The following is a 23,147-nucleotide window of genomic DNA, read 5'->3' as shown; positions in this document are numbered from 1 at the left end:
AGTACACCATGTACCTCTGAACTGTAGAGGAGTAGAAGTACACCATGTACCTCAGAACTGTAGAGGAGTAGAAGTACACCATGTACCTCATGAACTGTAGAGGAGTAGAAGTACACCATGTACCTCTGAACTGTAGAGGAGTAGAAGTACACCATGTACCTCTGAACTGTAGAGGAGTAGAAGTACACCATGTACCTCAGAACTGTAGAGGAGTAGAAGTACACCATGTACCTCTGAACTGTAGAGGAGTAGAAGTACACCATGTACCTCTGAACTGTAGAGGAGTAGAAGTACACCATGTACCTCTGAACTGTAGAGGAGTAGAAGTACACCATGTACCTCTGAACTGTAGAGGAGTAGAAGTACCTCTGAACTGTACTAGAAGTACACCATGTACCTCTGAACTGTACTAGAAGTACACCATGTACCTCTGAACTGTACTAGAAGTACACCATGTACCTCTGAACTGTACTAGAAGTACACCATGTACCTCTGAACTGTACTAGAAGTACACCATGTACCTCTGAACTGTAGAGGAGTAGAAGTACACCATGTACCTCTGAACTGTAGTGCAGTAGAAGTACACCATGTACCTCTGAACTGTAGTGCAGTAGAAGTACACCATGTACCTCTGAACTGTAGTGCAGTAGAAGTACACCATGTACCTCTGAACTGTAGAGGAGTAGAAGTACACCATGTACCTCTGAACTGTAGTGCAGTAGAAGTACACCATGTACCTCTGAACTGTAGTGCAGTAGAAGTACACCATGTACCTCTGAACTGTAGTGCAGTAGAAGTACACCATGTACCTCTGAACTGTAGAGGAGTAGAAGTACACCATGTACCTCTGAACTGTAGTAGAAGTACACCATGTACCTCTGAACTGTAGAGGAGTAGAAGTACTTCTGAACTGTACTAGAAGTACACCATGTACCTCTGAACTGTACTAGAAGTACACCATGTACCTCTGAACTGTACTAGAAGTACACCATGTACCTCAGAACTGTAGAGGAGTAGAAGTACACCATGTACCTCAGAACTGTAGAGGAGTAGAAGTACACCATGTACCTCAGAACTGTAGAGGAGTAGAAGTACACCATGTACCTCAGAACTGTAGAGGAGTAGAAGTACACCATGTACCTCAGAACTGTAGAGGAGTAGAAGTACACCATGTACCTCAGAACTGTAGAGGAGTAGAAGTACACCATGTACCTCAGAACTGTAGAGGAGTAGAAGTACACCATGTACCTCAGAACTGTAGAGGAGTAGAAGTACACCATGTACCTCTGAACTGTAGAGGAGTAGAAGTACACCATGTACCTCTGAACTGTAGAGGAGTAGAAGTACACCATGTACCTCTGAACTGTAGAGGAGTAGAAGTACACCATGTACCTCTGAACTGTAGAGGAGTAGAAGTACACCATGTACCTCTGAACTGTAGAGGAGTAGAAGTACACCATGTACCTCTGAACTGTAGAGGAGTAGAAGTACACCATGTACCTCAGAACTGTAGAGGAGTAGAAGTACACCATGTACCTCAGAACTGTAGAGGAGTAGAAGTACACCATGTACCTCAGAACTGTAGAGGAGTAGAAGTACACCATGTACCTCAGAACTGTAGAGGAGTAGAAGTACACCATGTACCTCAGAACTGTAGAGGAGTAGAAGTACACCATGTACCTCAGAACTGTAGAGGAGTAGAAGTACACCATGTACCTCAGAACTGTAGAGGAGTAGAAGTACACCATGTACCTCTGAACTGTAGAGGAGTAGAAGTACACCATGTACCTCAGAACTGTAGAGGAGTAGAAGTACACCATGTACCTCTGAACTGTAGAGGAGTAGAAGTACACCATGTACCTCTGAACTGTAGAGGAGTAGAAGTACACCATGTACCTCAGAACTGTAGTGGAGTAGAAGTACACCATGTACCTCAGAACTGTAGAGGAGTAGAAGTACACCATGTACCTCAGAACTGTAGAGGAGTAGAAGTACACCATGTACCTCTGAACTGTAGAGGAGTAGAAGTACACCATGTACCTCTGAACTGTAGAGGAGTAGAAGTACACCATGTACCTCAGAACTGTAGAGGAGTAGAAGTACACCATGTACCTCTGAACTGTAGAGGAGTAGAAGTACACCATGTACCTCTGAACTGTAGAGGAGTAGAAGTACACCATGTACCTCTGAACTGTAGAGGAGTAGAAGTACACCATGTACCTCAGAACTGTAGAGGAGTAGAAGTACACCATGTACCTCTGAACTGTAGAGGAGTAGAAGTACACCATGTACCTCAGAACTGTAGAGGAGTAGAAGTACACCATGTACCTCTGAACTGTAGAGGAGTAGAAGTACACCATGTACCTCAGAACTGTAGAGGAGTAGAAGTACACCATGTACCTCAGAACTGTAGAGGAGTAGAAGTACACCATGTACCTCTGAACTGTAGAGGAGTAGAAGTACACCATGTACCTCTGAACTGTAGAGGAGTAGAAGTACACCATGTACCTCTGAACTGTAGAGGAGTAGAAGTACACCATGTACCTCAGAACTGTAGAGGAGTAGAAGTACACCATGTACCTCTGAACTGTAGAGGAGTAGAAGTACACCATGTACCTCTGAACTGTAGAGGAGTAGAAGTACACCATGTACCTCTGAACTGTAGAGGAGTAGAAGTACACCATGTACCTCTGAACTGTAGAGGAGTAGAAGTACACCATGTACCTCAGAACTGTAGAGGAGTAGAAGTACACCATGTACCTCAGAACTGTAGAGGAGTAGAAGTACACCATGTACCTCTGAACTGTAGAGGAGTAGAAGTACACCATGTACCTCTGAACTGTAGAGGAGTAGAAGTACACCATGTACCTCAGAACTGTAGAAGAACAAAGTGGCAAAATAATCAAGTTAATCTCAAAATGGTACTGAATTACAGTACTTGAGTAAATGTACTTAGTTACTGTACACCACTTATAAGTCCTCCTGATTAATGTCTAAATGAAGTCAGATATGAACTAGCGCTGATGACATGTCATTGAGCTGAGGCTTTGACCCAAAGCCCTTTCACACACTGTAGACACGCCTCCTGTCTGGCCTGTGGCAGCGGGGGCTCTGCCGCTGACCCCCTGACTGGCACACATGCATCCCCTGCACAGGGTCTCCAATGACAGATGTTGACAGGGACGTTTCTTTTCTGCCATGTTAACATTTTCAATTATTTTATTCATTTCTATTCGTCTCAACAATATCCTTAAACAAACTGCACATCTAGCCATAAACATTGTGCACATTGTATTCTGTGTGAGTTTCCTGCCTCCTTTCAGGACCGTGGAGGGAGTGGAAGTAGATTTTCGATGTTCAATAAAGCATTAAATGTCCTTTATTATAACGGGCGGTTTTAGGATTGAATGAAATAGATTACGTCCCTAATTATACAAAACATAAGAAATGGCTGTGCACAGATCACCTCGTGCTGTGGCTGACACGGCGAGCTGCTAGCCAGTGTTTGGGCGCCAGCAGACCACAGGCAGGAAGGAGTGTCTGAGTTGACATGTTTCTGTTGCAGGAGAGGGAGCTGAAGCTGGCTGCAGACTCTGTGCTCTGTGAGGTGAGGAAGAAGCAGGCAGACGTGAAGAGGATGCAGGACATTCTGAGATCTCTGGAGAAACTGCGCAAGCTAAGGAAAGAGGCCGCCTCGAGGAAAGGTGGGTTTCAGCCACGCAGCTTAACCCCATAGCCGGCTACCCAGTGGAAGGTGTGGGAGTGACTGGTTTGGAAGTAGCACAGCTGGAGCATAGAGGTCGCCTTTAGCGTTGCTGTGTCAGTGAAATGCACTCACCCACCATCGACTGGGATGAAGAATGACAGGGACTGACTTCCTGTCATCAGACTGGTCGCCATCGGTGCGTCTCTCATTTGCTGCTGTGTTCTTGGCAGGGGTCTCCACTGAGCGAGAATGCGACGAGGCGTTCAGCAGCAGGCTGGAGCAGCTGAGGTGTGTGATGAAGAGGAGGACGGGCATTTACTCCGCCGAGGAGAAGGCTCTGATGGTGATGCTGGAAGGAGAGCAGGAGGAGGAGAGGAGGAGGGAGCAGGAGAAGCAAGTGAAGAAGGAGAGGGAGAAGCAGCTGCAGAGGAAACGCAGAGTGGACGCCATGTTGTTCGGGGGTAACAGCTGCTCCCTGCACCTCAGCACTTTGGTCCATGCTGTCACCGTGCGGCTGCGTTCATAACCCTGTGCCCCTTGTTTCCCCGTGTGTCTCAGAGGAGCTTCCTGCTGCGTGTGTCCTGCAGCCCTTCAGAGATTACTACACCCAGGCGGAGCACTCCCTGCACGCTCTTCTGCAAATCAGGTATCTTCTTCTGCCCTTCAGCCTGGCATAAACAAAATGGCGGTAGCCGAAATGGACACGTAAATAAATGTTTATGATGAATTACAGATATGTGTATGAGGAACCGCTCTCAGTGCATGACATTGAGGCTCAGATGTTCTGTGGGCCGTCTGAGCTCCTCCACAGACGCCTGAGCCCAATGGAGATCGCCCTGGAAAATGCGCGCGGACGAAATGACGCACGAAGGGTTTGGGGGGCCTCCCTCCCCCTAGAACATTTAGATTTGTGCAGGTCTTAGATGCTTACACTTAATGAAACACTTAAGTTGTTGGTCAAGACAAGTAGAAAACATTACATTCAGTTATAACTGCCAAAACAAACTTTATTTACACTATTATGGCCCCTGTTAAAAATGTTTGTAATGTTAACTACTGTAAGTTGGTCCAACGAATGCCTCCTCATCCGGAAGCTGACCGAGCAGACCCGAGCAGCAGTCGAGAGGAGCCGAGCGCATCCGCGAAGCACACGTCAGAGTTCCCGTTAACCGGCAAATCTAAATCTCTTCGGTCAAAATAATTTCCCTTTAGAGCAATACCGCTTCAGTTGCACCACTTATGTGACAGACAAGAAGAGTATGTGACAGACAAGAAGAGTGTGTGACAGACAAGAAGAGTGTGTGACAGACAAGAAGAGTGTGTGACAGACAAGAAGAGTGTGTGACAGACAAGAAGAGTGTGTGACAGACAAGAAGAGTGTGTGACAGACAAGAAGAGTGTGTGACAGACAAGAAGAGTGTGTGACAGACAAGAAGAGTGTGTGACAGACAAGAAGAGTATGTGACAGACAAGAAGAGTGTGTGACAGACAAGAAGAGTGTGTGACAGACAAGAAGAGTATGTGACAGACAAGAAGAGTGTGTGACAGACAAGAATAGTCAACTCTAATGTCTAACACGTAATGTGGAGAAAGAGATGTCCTGTGTGGGTTGATTGTGCGTTGATCTGTTGGTAATGCCTCAGGGTTCCGGTGGGCATGTAAACAAATGCATAATGCTGCGCTATACTTTGTGGCCTCATCCAGTTGCATAGCGACACTTATTGTGTAGTTGTCTTTTAATAAGCAGGTAGTCATATCATTAGCTAGAACTAGCTGCATCTGATCGATATGGACATAAACGCGAGTGAAGTCTAATCTGACGGGAGAGAGAGATCAGCTGCTGCTGACGAGTCGAGACTCGACACGCAGCTCTGCATGATCACATGCAGCGGTGAGCGGAACACAACACACACTTCAGGTTAGAATATCACACGTAGCTATTTTAATTACCTCTCAAACTACCTAAACTAGTTATAGATCAGGGTTTCCGCTAGGATTTTTTCTCGCCGGTCAAATGTCCGGGCAGAATTCATTTTACCGGACTAATTTGAAACTTACCGTGTGTCATATTTCAATAATAATAATAGTTGTGTAGCAGAGTTTCCGTAAGCAGGTAATTACCGGACTATGAGCAGATATGCTTCAGTTTAAAACTCAGTTCACGGGCTCATTTTTATATTGCTTCAGTTTATAATCGAACAGATCGAAACATTCAGATTCATTTTTCAATAAATGATTCCACAAACAACAAACAACATAATTATTACATTCAAACAAACTACTTGTAGTAGATAACGTACATTATTCAGAAGTTTACATCAACTTTGAATAATAACACGGGAGAAACGGAGCCTCTCTTTTCCTCTCTCTCTCCATCTCTCTCTCTCTCCCTCTCTCTCTCCTGACAGCCCGTCAGTTTCTTAAGCAGCTCCTGCAGCTCGCTAAACAGAGGGCGGGGCTTCAGGTGATCATGCAGAGCTGCGTGTCTCGGTCAGACTCAGCAGCTGATCTGATCTCTCTCTCGCTCCGGTTACACTTCACTCGCGTTCATGTCCATATGGATCAGACCCAGCTCTCCTGATCGGCCTTCATAGAGAGCACCGATCAAACTATTAAGAGTGAATATCGACGATAATGACCGGCGGCCGATCGATCGGAGCCTCCCTAATTATTACCAGACATTTTGACCGGCAGGTTTTGAATTTACCGGTTTTTAATACATTTTACCAAAAACCGGTAATTACCGGCTAACGGAAACCCTGGTATAGATGTGTTTAGTTTCACTGTCGGGTCACTCATTACTGATCCACGAGCCCCGGGCCATGGGGCAGTCCTTAATGTCGAGCCCTGGCTCTATTCTACCCGTCTTCATGTCTGTGATGCTCTCCGTGTACTGACAGTCATAGAGATGCTCAACAACAATAACCATGAAGTGATGTGTCCGTACAAGGAGACTCGCGTGACTTCTCAAATCACTTTCTACCCACAGTGAAATGTGGCTGATGGCAATGCCACTGTCTGCCCTGCAGTGCTCTGCGCTCCAGAGTGCTTACGGCCTGAGCTTGATATTTTGTTAACTTGCTAGTTCTGTTTGCTATTTGCTTCCATCAGTAAGGAAGTAGCCCTTCAGATACAAGAGAAGTGACCGTAGGGATGTGATGCCATCGGGGGTCTGCAAGCGGTGTCTGTAGAGTTATATATATGTATATATCATATATATGAGAGTGAAACAAATCAATCCATATCATCAGTGATGCCAGCATCCTCCCAGTGATGCATGCTCCCAGTGATGCATGCTCCCAGTGATGCATGCTCCCAGTGATGCATCCTCCCAGTGATGCATGCTCCCAGTGATGCATCCTCCCAGTGATGCATCCTCCCAGTGATGCATCCTCCCAGTGATGCATCCTCCCAGTGATGCATCCTCCCAGTGATGCATGCTCCCAGTGATGCATGCTCCCAGTGATGCATGCTCCCAGTGATGCATCCTCCCAGTGATGCATCCTCCCAGTGATGCATCCTCCCAGTGATGCATGCTCCCAGTGATGCATCCTCCCAGTGATGCATCCTCCCAGTGATGCATGCTCCCAGTGATGCATGCTCCCAGTGATGCATGCTCCCAGTGATGCATGCTCCCAGTGATGCATGCTCCCAGTGATGCATGCTCCCAGTGATGCATGCTCCCAGTGATGCATCCTCCCAGTGATGCATGCTCCCAGTGATGCATCCTCCCAGTGATGCATCCTCCCAGTGATGCATGCTCCCAGTGATGCATGCTCCCAGTGATGCATGCTCCCAGTGATGCATGCTCCCAGTGATGCATGCTCCCAGTGATGCATCCTCCCAGTGATGCATGCTCCCAGTGATGCATGCTCCCAGTGATGCATGCTCCCAGTGATGCATCCTCCCAGTGATGCATCCTCCCAGTGATGCATGCTTCCAGTGATGCATGCTCCCAGTGATGCATGCTCCCAGTGATGCATCCTCCCAGTGATGCATCCTCCCAGTGATGCATGCTCCCAGTGATGCATGCTCCCAGTGATGCATCCTCCCAGTGATGCATGCTCCCAGTGATGCATGCTCCCAGTGATGCATCCTCCCAGTGATGCATCCTCCCAGTGATGCATCCTCCCAGTGATGCATGCTCCCAGTGATGCATCCTCCCAGTGATGCATCCTCCCAGTGATGCATGCTCCTAGTGATGCATGCTCCTAGCAGCAGCCCCAAGAGCCTTTGCTAGCGGAGGAAACCCGAGTGTACGTGCTCAAAGCGGCCGGTCCTCAGCACTGTGCTAACGGCTAACTAGCTGACGGCAGCTACTGTTGGTGGTCGTTACTCAAGCAACAAGTATCTCTCAGGAAACTGTCTACCCAGAGGCAGAGCAGCCGGAGGTCATCAGGGGGAAACATTTCAAAGATCCAGTTTCACCCAAATCATTTTAGTGCCTTTGGCAACTCGTACCAAATGACATGTCGAGTGAATTGAGTGCAAATGGATTGAGAGACTCTTTCAGTCACGTGACAGCGGAGGCTCACGTGCCCTGCTGTCACGTCTTTGAAGTGACACTGATTTGTGGGGCTGTGTTTTCTTTCAGGAGGGAGTGGGATGTCTTTGTGATTCCAGCGGATCGTCCCGATGGTTCTGCGGTCCCCCCCAGCTGGATCCTGCCTGACGGCCCGTGTGACGCAGCCTGGGCCTCGGCCCTGCAGAGCGCCGAGTGAACCGTGCCGCAGCAGCGCGGCAGAACACGTGTAAATAACATGTAAATGAGTACAGGTGTTAATAAAGGGTTTTGAAGTGGTTTGTCTAAATCCTTCCGTTTACTTAAATAAGACGATGAGCTGAGGAACCAAGTATCTGTGTCCCATGTGAAGTGCTCACTCACTGTAGAACTGTTTGTCAGGTCAAATTAAAGTTGACACTGATCATGTTTTAAATCGTTGAAGTTCCTCGAGCTTTTGATTGATATATTTGATGAAATCACACATGAACAGCATAGCTTTAGTTTCTCTCTTTGTGGGGTTATATTGTGTAAGGGGTGCACTAAGGGATTCTGACTGCTTTGCATACCCACTGTTGTTGTTCCTGGAGGTGATTTGTTACGTTTATGTTCAGTGCCAGTTCCTTGGAAAGGAAGTCTGAAACGGTTGGGTTAATCTGAGGGAGGTGTGCTGGAGCCCTGCGGAGTGCCTCACACTCAGAACGTTTGGTTAATATAAAGGCAGTCAGGACATTTGTTTTCAAAATGTAGATTATTATACCATAGAACCTCACATCGGTTTGGCCTCCACAGAGGAACGAGAGAAATGGAGCTGGAGACAGGGAAGTGTTACATCAGTGTTGACAGCAGGTTCCTGTAATCTGTGTGACGCGTGTGTGTGTGTGTGTGTACGCGTGTGTGTGTACGCGTGTGTGTGTACGTGTGTGTGTACGGTACTGCTCCCTCTGACTAACCTGAGAGGACGCTGCTGGGGACAGCAGCTCCAACACCACACAGGTAAGCACACATTTGTTTTATTACAACATCCACATATCCTTGAGGTTGAAGGATAAGTGCTGTTCATTTATTTTTCAGGGGGCAAACGTAGTACACAAAGGACCAAAGCTGCCCTTCACTCCAACCATTTATCAAAAGTTACTTTTAAAATAGTTTACCAAGAGTCCAATCTACAGAGACTGACCATTCAAATCGGTGTGCAGCCTGAGAGCCTTCAAAGTATCTGAAATAGCTGATAAAAACTAATCGCAACTATTGTCTAGGTACTGTTTATTTAACATTGATGATTGTTTTTATTTATATCCATACAGATAGAGAACTATGGAATAACAAAGGTCGGCACCATTTTTATATAAAAAAAAATGAGCAAAAGCGATTGTAGGAGCAGGAGGAGCTTACTGCGGTAGATCCCGCACCACGTGCCACTTCCTGCAGAGATTACGGGTTCACTGACGGTCAGCAGCATGTTGATGTGTCGCAGCCTGCGTGCACCACTCACTCCTCCTTGCATAACACTAATGCGAAAGTGCCTCTTATTTAGCTTTCAAGCCTTTCTCAGATGTGACTTTGTGCAAAGAGAATATACTGTTAAGTTCAAAGTTTGTAATGTCATACACACAGCCAGCTACAGTGTACATAGTCCTCTTGGGAGTCCAGGAGCCCTGACTGCAAATGCTTTATCTGCTCTGTATTTGTATCTGAAATTGAAAGTGTCCAGGAGCATCTGAGGATCTCCGGTTGTGGGGCCAGGTCTGAATTCATCAGGCCGGGTCATTCATCAGAACAGGTGGAAGAAGTGCTTTCACTTACTTTTGCAGACACCAAAATACATGACGTTGACCTAATACTCACATTCATTATATATGTTGAATAAATAGAGATTGTCTTTGCAATGGTACTAAATTAAAACAATTGTTTTATACATAAATTGCAATTTATTTAAAATGCCAAGTTCATTTTTTTCCAATAAATAAATCTCATTCATATTTACATAACATACATTAAATATCACACTGAAATGGTAACAAAACGCAAATTATTATTAATAATGTCCAATAAATGTTAGTCACCCAAAATTACGTCATTGGTGTTACTGCGACACAAAACGCTTTTATTTTGAAGTAATGTACTGTCTCTGAAGTGCCTCCTGTAACAAGAGATCATTTGAAGCAGAGCACAAAGACATAAGGAAAGTCAGATACTTCTTACTTTGTTTGTTAAAGGCCGACCCATTAAGCGACATAAGCGGCCGCTTAGGGCCCCGCAGCAAAAAAGATTAGAGAGATTGCCTACTCTCAAAGTCATGTATTATATTATTGAGTCAATAATATAATACATTAACCGTGCTTTACCTGAACCTCATCGTGACACTAGAGAGGACGGCAGGATTGTAATTTCCCGTGTTCAGTGAATGCAACAGAGGCAAGACACCAGACCAACCAGAGAGTTGAATGGAAATAAACATCTGTCTTATTGGCTGACAGGTACCTATCCTGTGAGCTGTGACAATGTTTAAAATAAACTGTCAGTCGGACTCAGTTTTTGAAGATGGACATAAGAACATTTTTTATTAAAAAAGACTAAAATTCTCAAAAAAGTGGTGGCTCACACACAACCCCAGAGTCACCACTTGAGCCAGATAAACAAGGTATATAAATGTCAGTAAACTTCCAAGTTATGCGAACATGTAAGCAAAATTACATACATTACACCTACGTTGATGTTACTTTGAATCGCGTGGGTAAGCTAAACCGTTAGCAAGTAGCTATAGCTAGCCAGATATATTAAATAAACACTTTGTCATACAATCTAAATGTAATGTTTTTTAGCGTTAGTGATTTCAAAGAAAGCTCTCTGGGAAATGTTGACTTACTGTTCGACATGAAGCTAGAAGCTACCTTACAGTACACAGTTGACCCTCCCTGAGTCCTGTCAGTTAAAGTGTTTCATAGTTAGCTTAGCTAAGCATCAACCTAGCACTGAAATATATGGATGTTATGTGACAGTATTTCTGAGAAAAAGTCAGCTGAAATGGTGGCATAGTTGCCACTGCTTTACGTCGACAGCATGTTTGAACGTATTTGCAGTAGTAAATGTGGCTGATGTTGCCATAACAACACAAATTATAATTCTTCTGAATGATATTCCTATTGACAGCTAGTTTCTATGTGAACATTATGAGATGAACAGCCAGAGTGAATAAATGAAAAATAGTTATGAAATACTATATGACAAAACAAGAATACAGTTTAAGTGATTTGTAAAATATCCATAAAGAAAAATCTGCTTACAGTTCTGTTTCATATGGGTGTTGAGAGATGTATCCATAGATCTCTTAATGTTGCTCTCAAAGTGCACCAGATAGATGCTTTTAACTTCAATATTTAAAAAAAAAATCTTCCCGGGTGAGCATGCCTCCGGACCCCCCTAGAGGAGTTGAGGACCTAGAGGAGGTTAGGTCCACGGTGTTTACATGCTTATTTATGCAATATGTGTGCTTATGCTAACATCATAAGACAAAAGTTGGTTCCGTGTTGTGTGTAGTGAGAACGTGCGGGGGCCCCCCAAGCCAAAGCTCGCTTAGGGCCCCCAAAAGTCTAGGACCGGCCCTTGTTAAAGGTGTCATTTTATTTTCAAATGTTACATCCGTCTTTCAAGTCTGTCATTAGTGTTACTCATTGCATAGCCCTAGGGATGAACATTTGAAAGGGAAAATGTATTGTATTGAAGAGTTAAACGATTTTGATATTGACTGAAGCCATATGTGGTCTGACACATTGCAGCCATTTTGTTAAAATGGTAGTGACGGTAGTAACACCAGTGACGTTCCTATATAAATAAGCTTTGTATAATGTATACAAATAATAAAAATACTTTAAGCTCTACTTGTTGTGGATTCATCAAGTTAAGAGTTAGTTATTGCTATTTAACAGGTTTTAGATGTGTTTAGAAGGAATATATTTCAGCAGATTTGTATCACCCAGATTCCACCTTTTCTGTAGAATGACTCGGCCCTGTAAGTTATTAATACAGTCTTACAAACAATTCGAAAAGCAACAGGTAACCAGTGCAAGGAAGCCAGAGTTGGTGTGTGTGTGTGTGTGCGTGTGCGTGTGCGTGTGCGTGCGTGTCCTGAACATCCCAGCAGCAGGGCTCTGGGTGAGCAGGGGGTGGGGTTCTTGTTGATACCAGGAAGTAAAGCATTATATTATATACAGTCTTCTTATCATGAAAGCAACAGTTTGGTTCAAGAACTCTTCCAAAATGATGAAAGCAGGATTGACCCATTGACCTAACATGTTTTTTTTATTAAGATAAGGCTGTGATCAGAAAGGACACCAATATTTCTGCAATGCTGAATTATGTACTGGGATACATAACTATGACCGTTACATATAACATATCATCTTATCAGACAGGGCTCGTCGAGCTGAAGGCTTGATTTTTATCTAGTTACTGAAAGTCTTTGTGGATTTTTATTTTACATAATCATATTACATTTATTTTAGTGTTCATCGAAAATATGTTTGTTGAAAGATTCATGTATATTTAAATCGGAAATTAAATGATCAAATCCTTCTGTGTGCATTTATTAATATTGAAAGATCTGATATAAAATCTCCATAAATATTTAAGGGTATAGTTAGTTGTATTAAATATGAAAAAGGGATAAAGATGTAAACAGTTCTAACTTTAATAATTTCACCAGAATGTTAATCAGGTAACTGCAGTTTGAGTTTAGTTTTAGAAAACATTGCTCATCATACGAGGCTGTCACTTTGTTGTAACCAAGCCTAACCTGCTATTTTCTGATGTTAGTTCATCACACATGCTAATGGCTCAACTTGTGATGCTCACGATGCTTGCAAAGCCATGCTCCGCTCCCCACAATGCAGTTCGGCGAAGATTCAAAATCTTCTACGTCACCCCATTCAAGTGAATGGGCGAAGCTTTGAAAGATTGTTTTCATGCCTGTGTGTGGACGGGGCGTTGGGCTAGCTTAATCAAATGCCAACTGATTAGCTAGCACCACAACTAGTTACAATGTTTCTATATCAAATCTACCAGGACTGTTTACATGCGTTTTTTCTTTAACCAAGCAAACTAGTCTTCTCCCTACCGGAATATAAACCAATATTGATGTAAGACTAAAAAGCAGCTCGTATTGATGCAGCATTTCACTTAGTTAAGAGATTAAAGCTTGGCTGTTGAGAGGTGCTTTTGTCATCAAGTAGGCAGGACAGTGAAGATGTTCTTTGTTTAATATAAACGGGCCCCAAACCCCCTACCTTGAATTAGGGCACATAAATACAATGACCTGACCCACAAACAATGTTGATGAAATAACTTTTAAAATGTGTAAAAACATTAGTGAACCCAGCTCATGTTGAACTAACTCCGTTTTCCTTCTGCTTCAGAGTAGGCCTACTGACGACACTGATTAAAAGAAGGAAAATACAGTATTTCAGTGTGTGTGTGTGTGTGTGTGTGTGTGTGTGTGTGTGTGTTTCAGGATGGACGGTGTCCCTCTGAGGATCCCACAGTGTGCCTCACAGGAAGTGGAAGACGACATGGAGGTTATTGTCCCTGATTATCTGAACACACTGCAGGACACAGAGGTGTGTTTTTACAGTGTGTGTGTGTGTGTGTGTGTGTGTGTGTGTGTGTGTGTGTGTACAATGTGTGTCGGAACAATGTAGGCTGCCATTGTGTGTGGGTGCATTATGTGTGTAGTGTGTGTGTGTTTAGTGTGTGTGTGCAGTACACGCTGTACACACACACACACCAATACACCAGCGTCCTCCCCACCAAATCACCTTGAAATACCAATATAATACATTTTAGAGCAGCAGCTCATATTGATGCAGCATTTTCCGTAGTTCAGAGATGAAAGCTCGGCTGTCGAGAGGTAATACAATGTGTCTGTCTTCCTTCTGTCCACCACTTTGGTCCAGACAGAAACATGTCAGCCTTTATCGGAGGTGTTATGATGATATGTGGTAGTTGATGAAGCTTCTGCCAGTGAGCAGAGCAGCTTCAGAGCAGCAGGTCTAACTCGCTGTCTGTCTGTCAGTATGGGTTCAGTCTGGAGAACTGGGTTCTTGCCGGGCTGCAGAGCGGCTTCATTGCCCAGCAGAGTCCTCCGCGCTGCTCCCCGTCCCGCCTGCAGCCGTCCTGCCCCCCCTACTGGATGATGTTCAGCAGCCCCCAGCAGAGCCGCCTGGCCAGCCGCCACTGCTCCGACTTCTGGGAGCCCACCCCTCGCCCGCGCTCCCACAGCCTCAACTCCGACTTCCTGCGCAGCAAGATGGCCGTCTCAGACTCGGAGGATGATGGAGAGGGCGGTGCAGTGAAAGACTGCTCTGTTGGAGGGCGTCCTGCTGCTCCAGGTGGGAGGGGTCAGAGGAGAGCGCAGGCCTTCGTCCCTGACCTGCTGAACCCCCCCTCCTGCCTCAGCAGCCTGCCGCACCAGCGCAGGAAGAACCTCCGGCAGTGCTCCCTGTCAGTGCTGGACACACCCAAACAGCACAATGCCAACGCCGACAGCAGACCCCACAGCCACCGGACCCCCACCACCAGAGCCAACACAGTGGACCGCCTGCCCAGCTTCTACAGCCACAGGACCACATACACGGTAAGAGCCCATCAACATGTTCATGACTGCTGGAGCTCCAGCTTTAAGCATGTCTTTAAAGAAGATAGCTGAGTTCCAGGATGTGCTTCAGGTTCAGGGTCATGGCAACATTATCTAATGGCAGCATGAGCACTGTCGGGATCTGGCTTGGCCACAGGAGGGTGGTTGGTGTAACACTACGTCCACACGGCAGCGTGCGTTGAAACTTGCCGGTGGGCGTGTCTGGCGTGCGACCAACAACCAATCACATTAATCTCCAGCCCTGGACACACAAGCACGCGGTTTGATTGGCTAGAGCGGTTGGACAATGACATAGTCATGGCATGGCTGGTTTCAGTTGTATTATTTTTCACAGTTGCTCCGATCAGATCGTTCTCCTCCATTTTGTAGATTATTTACGACTTTTGAATCCACATAAACACATCGGCAAAATCCGGCTTACTTTGAGCATGTGTTTAAAACAGTTTAATCCCTTTGTGAATTTTTTCCACTTGCGCCGTCCTTTAATTTAATTTAATTTGAGACTTTTAAACTTGAATTACTGCTGTTACTTGCGCGCAACTTCCAATAGGAGTCATTTAGGGGGGCTCTTGGGAAAAAAGGTTGGGAACCCCTGGGCTAGAGCTTGTACGGCAGTGGCGGCGCCAGGGTATGGCTGGGGTAGGCTACAGCCAAACCAAGGAATGGCTTAGCCCCACCTTAGCCCCACCTTAGCCCCACCTTAGCCCCACCTTAGCCCCACCTTAGCCCCACCTTAGCCCCACCTTAGCCCCACCTTAGCCCCACCTTAGCCCCACCTTAGCCCCACCTTAGCCCCACCCTGACAAATCATGTTAAAGTAAGCAAATTCAATTAAATAATAAGCAAAATGCTAAATGTTGAGAACAAGACAACAAGACAAATGTGCCGTTTTATTTCATACAGTTCCATTTTGATTGAGACAGTGAAATAATCTAAACCTCACGCGTGGCGTTTCACCGTCAAGGGGGCGATATAGCGTGTATGTAATTACATTGCACATACTGACTTGAGCCCCCCCACTGTATGGGTTAGCCCTACCATAGATTACCCAACACAAGTACTCTGGCGCCGCCACTGTGTTCTGGTATATGACGCTTCAAAAGTTGAACTTTTCTCAACTTTCGAAGCGAGCAACGGAGGCAGAGCGACGCGACGGAACCACAATGCAGTTCGGCAAAGCGTGACGTCACCCCATTCAAAGTGAATGGGAAGCGTCTCCGTTGAAGCACGCGACGCTGCGTGTGGACGGGCCGTAAGTCCAAGACCGGACAACATATAGAGTAGACATTTGCTTCCAGGTACCAGTTGCTTCCTGGGCCCTGCCGAGGTGCCATTGAGCAGGGCCCCAGACCCCACGCTGCTCATAAGAGGTTGGATAAATGTTCAGACTAAACATCAACATTTGAATCCATTTCTATTCAATGTGACATGTTGAGCCTGCCAGAGAGCCGCTCCTTCCCCAGCTGAGAGGAGGCCCTGTTCTCTGGGTGTTCATCACACATTGCACACAGCTCTGTAATGTGTGTCACTGACGACGATGCAGCAGCGTGCCACTGAGGGCCAGCACAATAATATTCATGTCCTATCACCGTATAAAAGCAGTATGAGCTAACACACCTGTGTTCTAATGAGAGAGCTGATGCTAACGTGCCGTACGGTGAGTCTGCCGGAGCACACAGCTTTACATCAGCACCCCCCCTCTGCACAGCACAGCAGTCTATCTACATTCAAGTCCGTCTTTAAATGGACTTTATTCTTAGAGGAATGTCCACTTGGAGGGGAAATCCATCCAATTCACATTTCCCAAATCTTTAGTCTAAAAGTAGACGGTGTAAAGTCTGCTCCTAAATGCAGCCGCGTGTCAGAGGTTCATCAGGTTAGCAGGAGGAAGTCCTCGAGACATGTCTTTCCCAGCATCTCATCTGTCAGCCACACACACACACACACACACACACACACACACACACACACACACACACACACACACACACACACTGTCGCTCACTACACCGTGTTGTTTTCAGCGGCTCAGTCCAGACTCCTGCAGAGAGTCCTCTCCTGGCTGGGACTGGTCTGCAGACCTGCTGTCAGCCCTGAGCCCAGAGGAGAGGGAGCTGCTCGGGGCCGTCACTGCCCGGGGTTACCCCCTCCGTACCGCCATCATGGCCCTGCAGAGGACGGGCCGGCAGACCCCAGATCAGGTCAGTCACTGTTACATACACTAAGACCTCTGGTACTGGATGCTATCACTCCTTCCCGGTCTGCCACAAGCACACCTCATCAGCACACCATATGTCACAAAGAGACCACAACAACAACAGGCTAAAGATCGATTGAGTCTCCTGTGCCCAGGGGACCAATCGGCTCTCACCCCCTAAACGCACCAGGAGCGTCTGCGCCGCGTTACGTTGCGGCTGCGCCACGCTGCGACCTCCTCCTGCGACCTAACACACCAGGCGCGTTTCAAAACGTTGCGGAAGCGGAGCGTCGTGTGTGCAGCCTCGCAGTTCTTAATTAACTTTAAAACATTAATATGTAGTTGTTACCTTCCACTCCACAAACTGCAGCGACTAAAAACCAGGCCTCGTCCTTTCTGATGTTGTCCTCGTAGTAACCATTGGTTACATCGTATGGTGTGTTTCTCCACTTCCATGATGAACACCTCGTCGTCCATTGTGCGTATCGTAGTGGAGGTGTTGTGATGAAGGAGGGGGGTCTGCTAAATTAGTATATATGCGGGATGGCCCGGATGCTCACCTTCCCACTTCCTGCGAGGGGGGGGCTGCCTGCCCGACCTTACGGCTGCGCCGCGGCAAAAATAGGATTCATCCTAATTTTCGAGAAGCGCTGCGCCGAGCCGCTTCTGGGACGCGTCTGAGCCGTAACGCGGCGCGTGTGGTGGAACAGCACCCTTTGACTAGAGTGGCCGCGATCCTTACGACCGGCGCGGCCGTAGCGTGGCGCAGGCGCTCCTGGTGCGTTTAGGGGGTCAGTCAACCCAAAGGTTGTCCCTTGGCTATACATCTGTATTATATATAACAGCTTCTGCTCTCCAGTGAAAGGAGCAGCATCATTGAATCCAGCTCAGTACTGTTTGATGTGTCAGTCGATGTTTAGACATTAGCCGTTAGCCGTTAGCATTAAACAGCTGTGAGTATAGAGGCAATGACGAGCTGAATGTGTGCAGCCACTCTGCATGTAGAGTGGGTTTCATCACGGGTTTAGCCTCACGAGTGGCCAACAGTAACAGTTTGACCTGTGACCTCCGTATTAACTGTGTTGTCCAATCAGACATGCAGAGCCTGCCATCACTGCACATACAATAACTCAGATGTTATCTATATTTATTTCTATATGTATACAGTATACACCTTCTACATACCGACCACTTTATTAGGTTCACCTGGCTGGCACCGGGTTGGACCCCCTTTGACTCGACAAGGTGCTGGAACATTCCTCAGAGACGGGATTGAGAGCTGGTGACTGGAGGCCATTTGAGTGAACGCATCGTCATGTTAAATAAACCAGCTGGAGATGATTTGAGCCTTGAGACACGGCGTGTGGTCCTGCAGGAGGAGCCAGAGGTCCACTGTGGTCATAAAGGGATGGACACGCTCAGCAACACATCTCAGGGAGGCTGTGGTGTTGAGACGAAGATCAATTGGTGCTAAGGAGCCCAAAGTAAGCCAAGAGACTATCCCCCAAACTATTAACCCCCACCGCCTGAACCCCTGATCCAAGGCCGGACGGGTCCATGCTCATGTTTGTGCGCCACATTCTGACCCACCGTCCGAATGTCGTGTTGTGGTTCAGAGGTGGTCTTCTGCATACCTTGGCTGTAACCAGTGGTTATTTGAGTAACTGTTGCCTTGTTACCTTGAACCAGTCTGGCCTCTCTCCTCTGACCTCTGGCACCAACAAGGCCTCTCTCCTCTGACCTCTGGCACCAACAAGGCCTCTCTCCTCTGACCTCTGGCACCAACAAGGCCTCTCTCCTCTGACCTCTGGCACCAACAAGGCCTCTCTCCTCTGACCTCTGGCACCAACAAGGCCTCTCTCCTCTGACCTCTGGCACCAACAAGGCCTCTCTCCTCTGACCTCTGGCACCAACAAGGCCTCTCTCCTCTGACCTCTGGCACCAACAAGGCCTCTCTCCTCTGACCTCTGGCACCAACAAGGCCTCTCTCCTCTGACCTCTGGCACCAACAAGGCCTCTCTCCTCTGACCTCTGGCACCAACAAGGCCTCTCTCCTCTGACCTCTGGCACCAACAAGGCCTCTCTCCTCTGACCTCTGGCACCAACAAGGCCTTTCTCCTCTGACCTCTGGCACCAACAAGGCCTCTCTCCTCTGACCTCTGGCACCAACAAGGCATCTCTCCTCTGACCTCTGGCACCAACAAGGCCTCTCTCCTCTGACCTCTGGCACCAACAAGGCCTTTCTCCTCTGACCTCTGGCACCAACAAGGCATCTCTCCTCTGACCTCTGGCACCAACAAGGCCTCTCTCCTCTGACCTCTGGCACCAACAAGGCATCTCTCCTCTGACCTCTGGCACCAACAAGGCATCTCTCCTCTGACCTCTGGCACCAACAAGGCCTCTCTCCTCTGACCTCTGGCACCAACAAGGCATCTCTCCTCTGACCTCTGGCACCAACAAGGCCTCTCTCCTCTGACCTCTGGCACCAACAAGGCCTCTCTCCTCTGACCTCTGGCACCAACAAGGCCTCTCTCCTCTGACCTCTGGCACCAACAAGGCCTCTCTCCTCTGACCTCTGGCACCAACAAGGCATCTCTGCTCTGACCTCTGGCACCAACAAGGCATCTCTCCTCTGACCTCTGGCACCAACAAGGCCTCTCTCCTCTGACCTCTGGCACCAACAAGGCATCTCTCCTCTGACCTCTGGCACCAACAAGGCATCTCTCCTCTGACCTCTGGCACCAACAAGGCCTCTCTCCTCTGACCTCTGGCACCAACAAGGCATCTCTCCTCTGACCTCTGGCACCAACAAGGCCTCTCTCCTCTGACCTCTGGCACCAACAAGGCCTCTCTCCTCTGACCTCTGGCACCAACAAGGCCTCTCTCCTCTGACCTCTGGCACCAACAAGGCCTCTCTCCTCTGACCTCTGGCACCAACAAGGCCTCTCTCCTCTGACCTCTGGCACCAACAAGGCATCTCTCCTCTGACCTCTGGCACCAACAAGGCCTCTCTCCTCTGACCTCTGGCACCAACAAGGCATCTCTCCTCTGACCTCTGGCACCGACAAGGCCTCTCTGCTCTGACCTCTGGCACCAACAAGGCCTCTCTCCTCTGACCTCTGGCACCAACAAGGCCTCTCTCCTCTGACCTCTGGCACCAACAAGGCCTCTCTCCTCTGACCTCTGGCACCAACAAGGCCTCTCTCCTCTGACCTCTGGCACCAACAAGGCCTCTCTCCTCTGACCTCTGGCACCAACAAGGCCTCTCTCCTCTGACCTCTGGCACCAACAAGGCCTTTCTCCTCTGACCTCTGGCACCAACAAGGCCTCTCTCCTCTGACCTCTGGCACCAACAAGGCCTCTCTCCTCTGACCTCTGGCACCAACAAGGCATCTCTCCTCTGACCTCTGGCACCAACAAGGCCTCTCTCCTCTGACCTCTGGCACCAACAAGGCATCTCTCCTCTGACCTCTGGCACCAACAAGGCATCTCTCCTCTGACCTCTGGCACCAACAAGGCATCTCTCCTCTGACCTCTGGCACCAACAAGGCCTCTCTCCTCTGACCTCTGGCACCAACAAGGCCTCTCTCCTCTGACCTCTGGCACCAACAAGGCCTCTCTCCTCTGACCTCTGGCACCAACAAGGCCTCTCTCCTCTGACCTCTGGCACCAACAAGGCCTTTCTCCTCTGACCTCTGGCACCAACAAGGCCTCTCTCCTCTGACCTCTGGCACCAACAAGGCATCTCTCCTCTGACCTCTGGCACCAACAAGGCATCTCTCCTCTGACCTCTGGCACCAACAAGGCATCTCTCCTCTGACCTCTGGCACCAACAAGGCATCTCTCCTCTGACCTCTGGCACCAACAAGGCATCTCTCCTCTGACCTCTGGCACCAACAAGGCCTCTCTCCTCTGACCTCTGGCACCAACAAGGCCTCTCTGCTCTGACCTCTGGCACCAACAAGGCCTCTCTCCTCTGACCTCTGGCACCAACAAGGCCTCTCTCCTCTGACCTCTGGCACCAACAAGGCCTCTCTCCTCTGACCTCTGGCACCAACAAGGCCTCTCTCCTCTGACCTCTGGCACCAACAAGGCATCTCTCCTCTGACCTCTGGCACCAACAAGGCCTCTCTCCTCTGACCTCTGGCACCAACAAGGCCTCTCTGCTCTGACCTCTGGCACCAACAAGGCCTCTCTCCTCTGACCTCTGGCACCAACAAGGCCTCTCTCCTCTGACCTCTGGCACCAACAAGGCCTCTCTCCTCTGACCTCTGGCACCAACAAGGCCTCTCTCCTCTGACCTCTGGCACCAACAAGGCCTCTCTCCTCTGACCTCTGGCACCAACAAGGCCTCTCTCCTCTGACCTCTGGCACCAACAAGGCATCTCTCCTCTGACCTCTGGCACCAACAAGGCCTCTCTCCTCTGACCTCTGGCACCAACAAGGCCTCTCTGCTCTGACCTCTGGCACCAACAAGGCCTCTCTCCTCTGACCTCTGGCACCAACAAGGCCTCTCTCCTCTGACCTCTGGCACCAACAAGGCCTCTCTCCTCTGACCTCTGGCACCAACAAGGCCTCTCTCCTCTGACCTCTGGCACCAACAAGGCCTCTCTCCTCTGACCTCTGGCACCAACAAGGCCTCTCTCCTCTGACCTCTGGCACCAACAAGGCATCTCTCCTCTGACCTCTGGCACCAACAAGGCCTCTCTCCTCTGACCTCTGGCACCAACAAGGCCTCTCTCCTCTGACCTCTGGCACCAACAAGGCATCTCTCCTCTGACCTCTGGCACCAACAAGGCCTCTCTCCTCTGACCTCTGGCACCAACAAGGCCTCTCTGCTCTGACCTCTGGCACCAACAAGGCCTCTCTCCTCTGACCTCTGGCACCAACAAGGCCTCTCTCCTCTGACCTCTGGCACCAACAAGGCCTCTCTCCTCTGACCTCTGGCACCAACAAGGCCTCTCTGCTCTGACCTCTGGCACCAACAAGGCCTCTCTGCTCTGACCTCTGGCACCAACAAGGCCTCTCTCCTCTGACCTCTGGCACCAACAAGGCCTCTCTCCTCTGACCTCTGGCACCAACAAGGCCTCTCTCCTCTGACCTCTGGCACCAACAAGGCCTCTCTCCTCTGACCTCTGGCACCAACAAGGCCTCTCTCCTCTGACCTCTGGCACCAACAAGGCATCTCTCCTCTGACCTCTGGCACCAACAAGGCCTCTCTCCTCTGACCTCTGGCACCAACAAGGCCTCTCTGCTCTGACCTCTGGCACCAACAAGGCCTCTCTCCTCTGACCTCTGGCACCAACAAGGCCTCTCTCCTCTGACCTCTGGCACCAACAAGGCCTCTCTCCTCTGACCTCTGGCACCAACAAGGCATCTCTCCTCTGACCTCTGGCACCAACAAGGCCTCTCTCCTCTGACCTCTGGCACCAACAAGGCCTCTCTCCTCTGACCTCTGGCACCAACAAGGCATCTCTCCTCTGACCTCTGGCACCAACAAGGCCTCTCTCCTCTGACCTCTGGCACCAACAAGGCCTCTCTGCTCTGACCTCTGGCACCAACAAGGCCTCTCTCCTCTGACCTCTGGCACCAACAAGGCCTCTCTCCTCTGACCTCTGGCACCAACAAGGCCTCTCTCCTCTGACCTCTGGCACCAACAAGGCCTCTCTCCTCTGACCTCTGGCACCAACAAGGCATCTCTCCTCTGACCTCTGGCACCAACAAGGCCTCTCTCCTCTGACCTCTGGCACCAACAAGGCCTCTCTGCTCTGACCTCTGGCACCAACAAGGCCTCTCTCCTCTGACCTCTGGCACCAACAAGGCCTCTCTCCTCTGACCTCTGGCACCAACAAGGCCTCTCTCCTCTGACCTCTGGCACCAACAAGGCCTCTCTCCTCTGACCTCTGGCACCACAAGGCCTCTCTCCTCTGACCTCTGGCACCAACAAGGCCTTTTCTCGCAGAGAGCTGCCGCTCACTTGGTGATTACCCTAATTGGACCATTCTCTGTAAACCCTAGAGATGATTTTGCGTGAAAATCAGCAGTTTCTGAAATGTGATTGGCTGATAATATCTTCAGTTATGTTGTATAG

At 48.5% G+C, this 23,147-nt stretch overlaps 2 protein-coding genes across 2 annotated transcripts; both read left to right on the top strand.

Moving 5' to 3' along the window:
• The first annotated feature begins 3,468 nt into the window (after window positions 1-3,468).
• On the top strand, window positions 3,469-8,506 carry LOC117441822 (programmed cell death protein 7-like). The gene is made up of 4 exons (XM_034077838.2): window positions 3,469-3,704; window positions 3,937-4,167; window positions 4,265-4,352; window positions 8,301-8,506. Exons 1-4 carry the CDS (start codon window positions 3,551-3,553, stop codon window positions 8,425-8,427), a joined length of 600 nt encoding a protein of 199 aa, XP_033933729.1. The 5' UTR covers window positions 3,469-3,550; the 3' UTR covers window positions 8,428-8,506.
• A 200-nt stretch (window positions 8,507-8,706) lies between these two features.
• On the top strand, window positions 8,707-17,099 carry LOC117441823 (ubiquitin-associated protein 1-like). The gene is made up of 4 exons (XM_034077839.2): window positions 8,707-9,203; window positions 13,717-13,822; window positions 14,278-14,838; window positions 16,884-17,099. Exons 2-4 carry the CDS (start codon window positions 13,718-13,720, stop codon window positions 17,082-17,084), a joined length of 867 nt encoding a protein of 288 aa, XP_033933730.2. The 5' UTR covers window positions 8,707-9,203; window position 13,717; the 3' UTR covers window positions 17,085-17,099.
• Window positions 17,100-23,147: the final 6,048 nt, after the last annotated feature.

The sequence above is a fragment of the Pseudochaenichthys georgianus genome, unplaced genomic scaffold (genome assembly GCF_902827115.2).
Source record: "Pseudochaenichthys georgianus unplaced genomic scaffold, fPseGeo1.2 scaffold_2014_arrow_ctg1, whole genome shotgun sequence".
In the NCBI taxonomy this organism is placed as follows: domain Eukaryota; kingdom Metazoa; phylum Chordata; class Actinopteri; order Perciformes; family Channichthyidae; genus Pseudochaenichthys; species Pseudochaenichthys georgianus.
This window is presented reverse-complemented; position numbering and strand designations above follow the sequence as displayed.

What these genes read in the sequence shown, in the direction of transcription:
- LOC117441822 (XM_034077838.2), top strand. Translation starts at nt 3,551, where the DNA reads ATGTTTCTGTTGCAGGAGAGGGAGCTGAAGCTGGCTGCAGACTCTGTG. An exon ending in AGAGGCCGCCTCGAGGAAAG is followed by an intron (nt 3,705 to 3,936) that starts GTGGGTTTCAGC and finishes TGTTCTTGGCAG; the next exon opens with GGGTCTCCACTGAGCGAGAA. An exon ending in CACGCTCTTCTGCAAATCAG is followed by an intron (nt 4,353 to 8,300) that starts GTATCTTCTTCT and finishes GTTTTCTTTCAG; the next exon opens with GAGGGAGTGGGATGTCTTTG.
- LOC117441823 (XM_034077839.2), top strand. Translation starts at nt 13,718, where the DNA reads ATGGACGGTGTCCCTCTGAGGATCCCACAGTGTGCCTCACAGGAAGTG. An exon ending in ACACACTGCAGGACACAGAG is followed by an intron (nt 13,823 to 14,277) that starts GTGTGTTTTTAC and finishes TCTGTCTGTCAG; the next exon opens with TATGGGTTCAGTCTGGAGAA. An exon ending in GCCACAGGACCACATACACG is followed by an intron (nt 14,839 to 16,883) that starts GTAAGAGCCCAT and finishes TGTTGTTTTCAG; the next exon opens with CGGCTCAGTCCAGACTCCTG.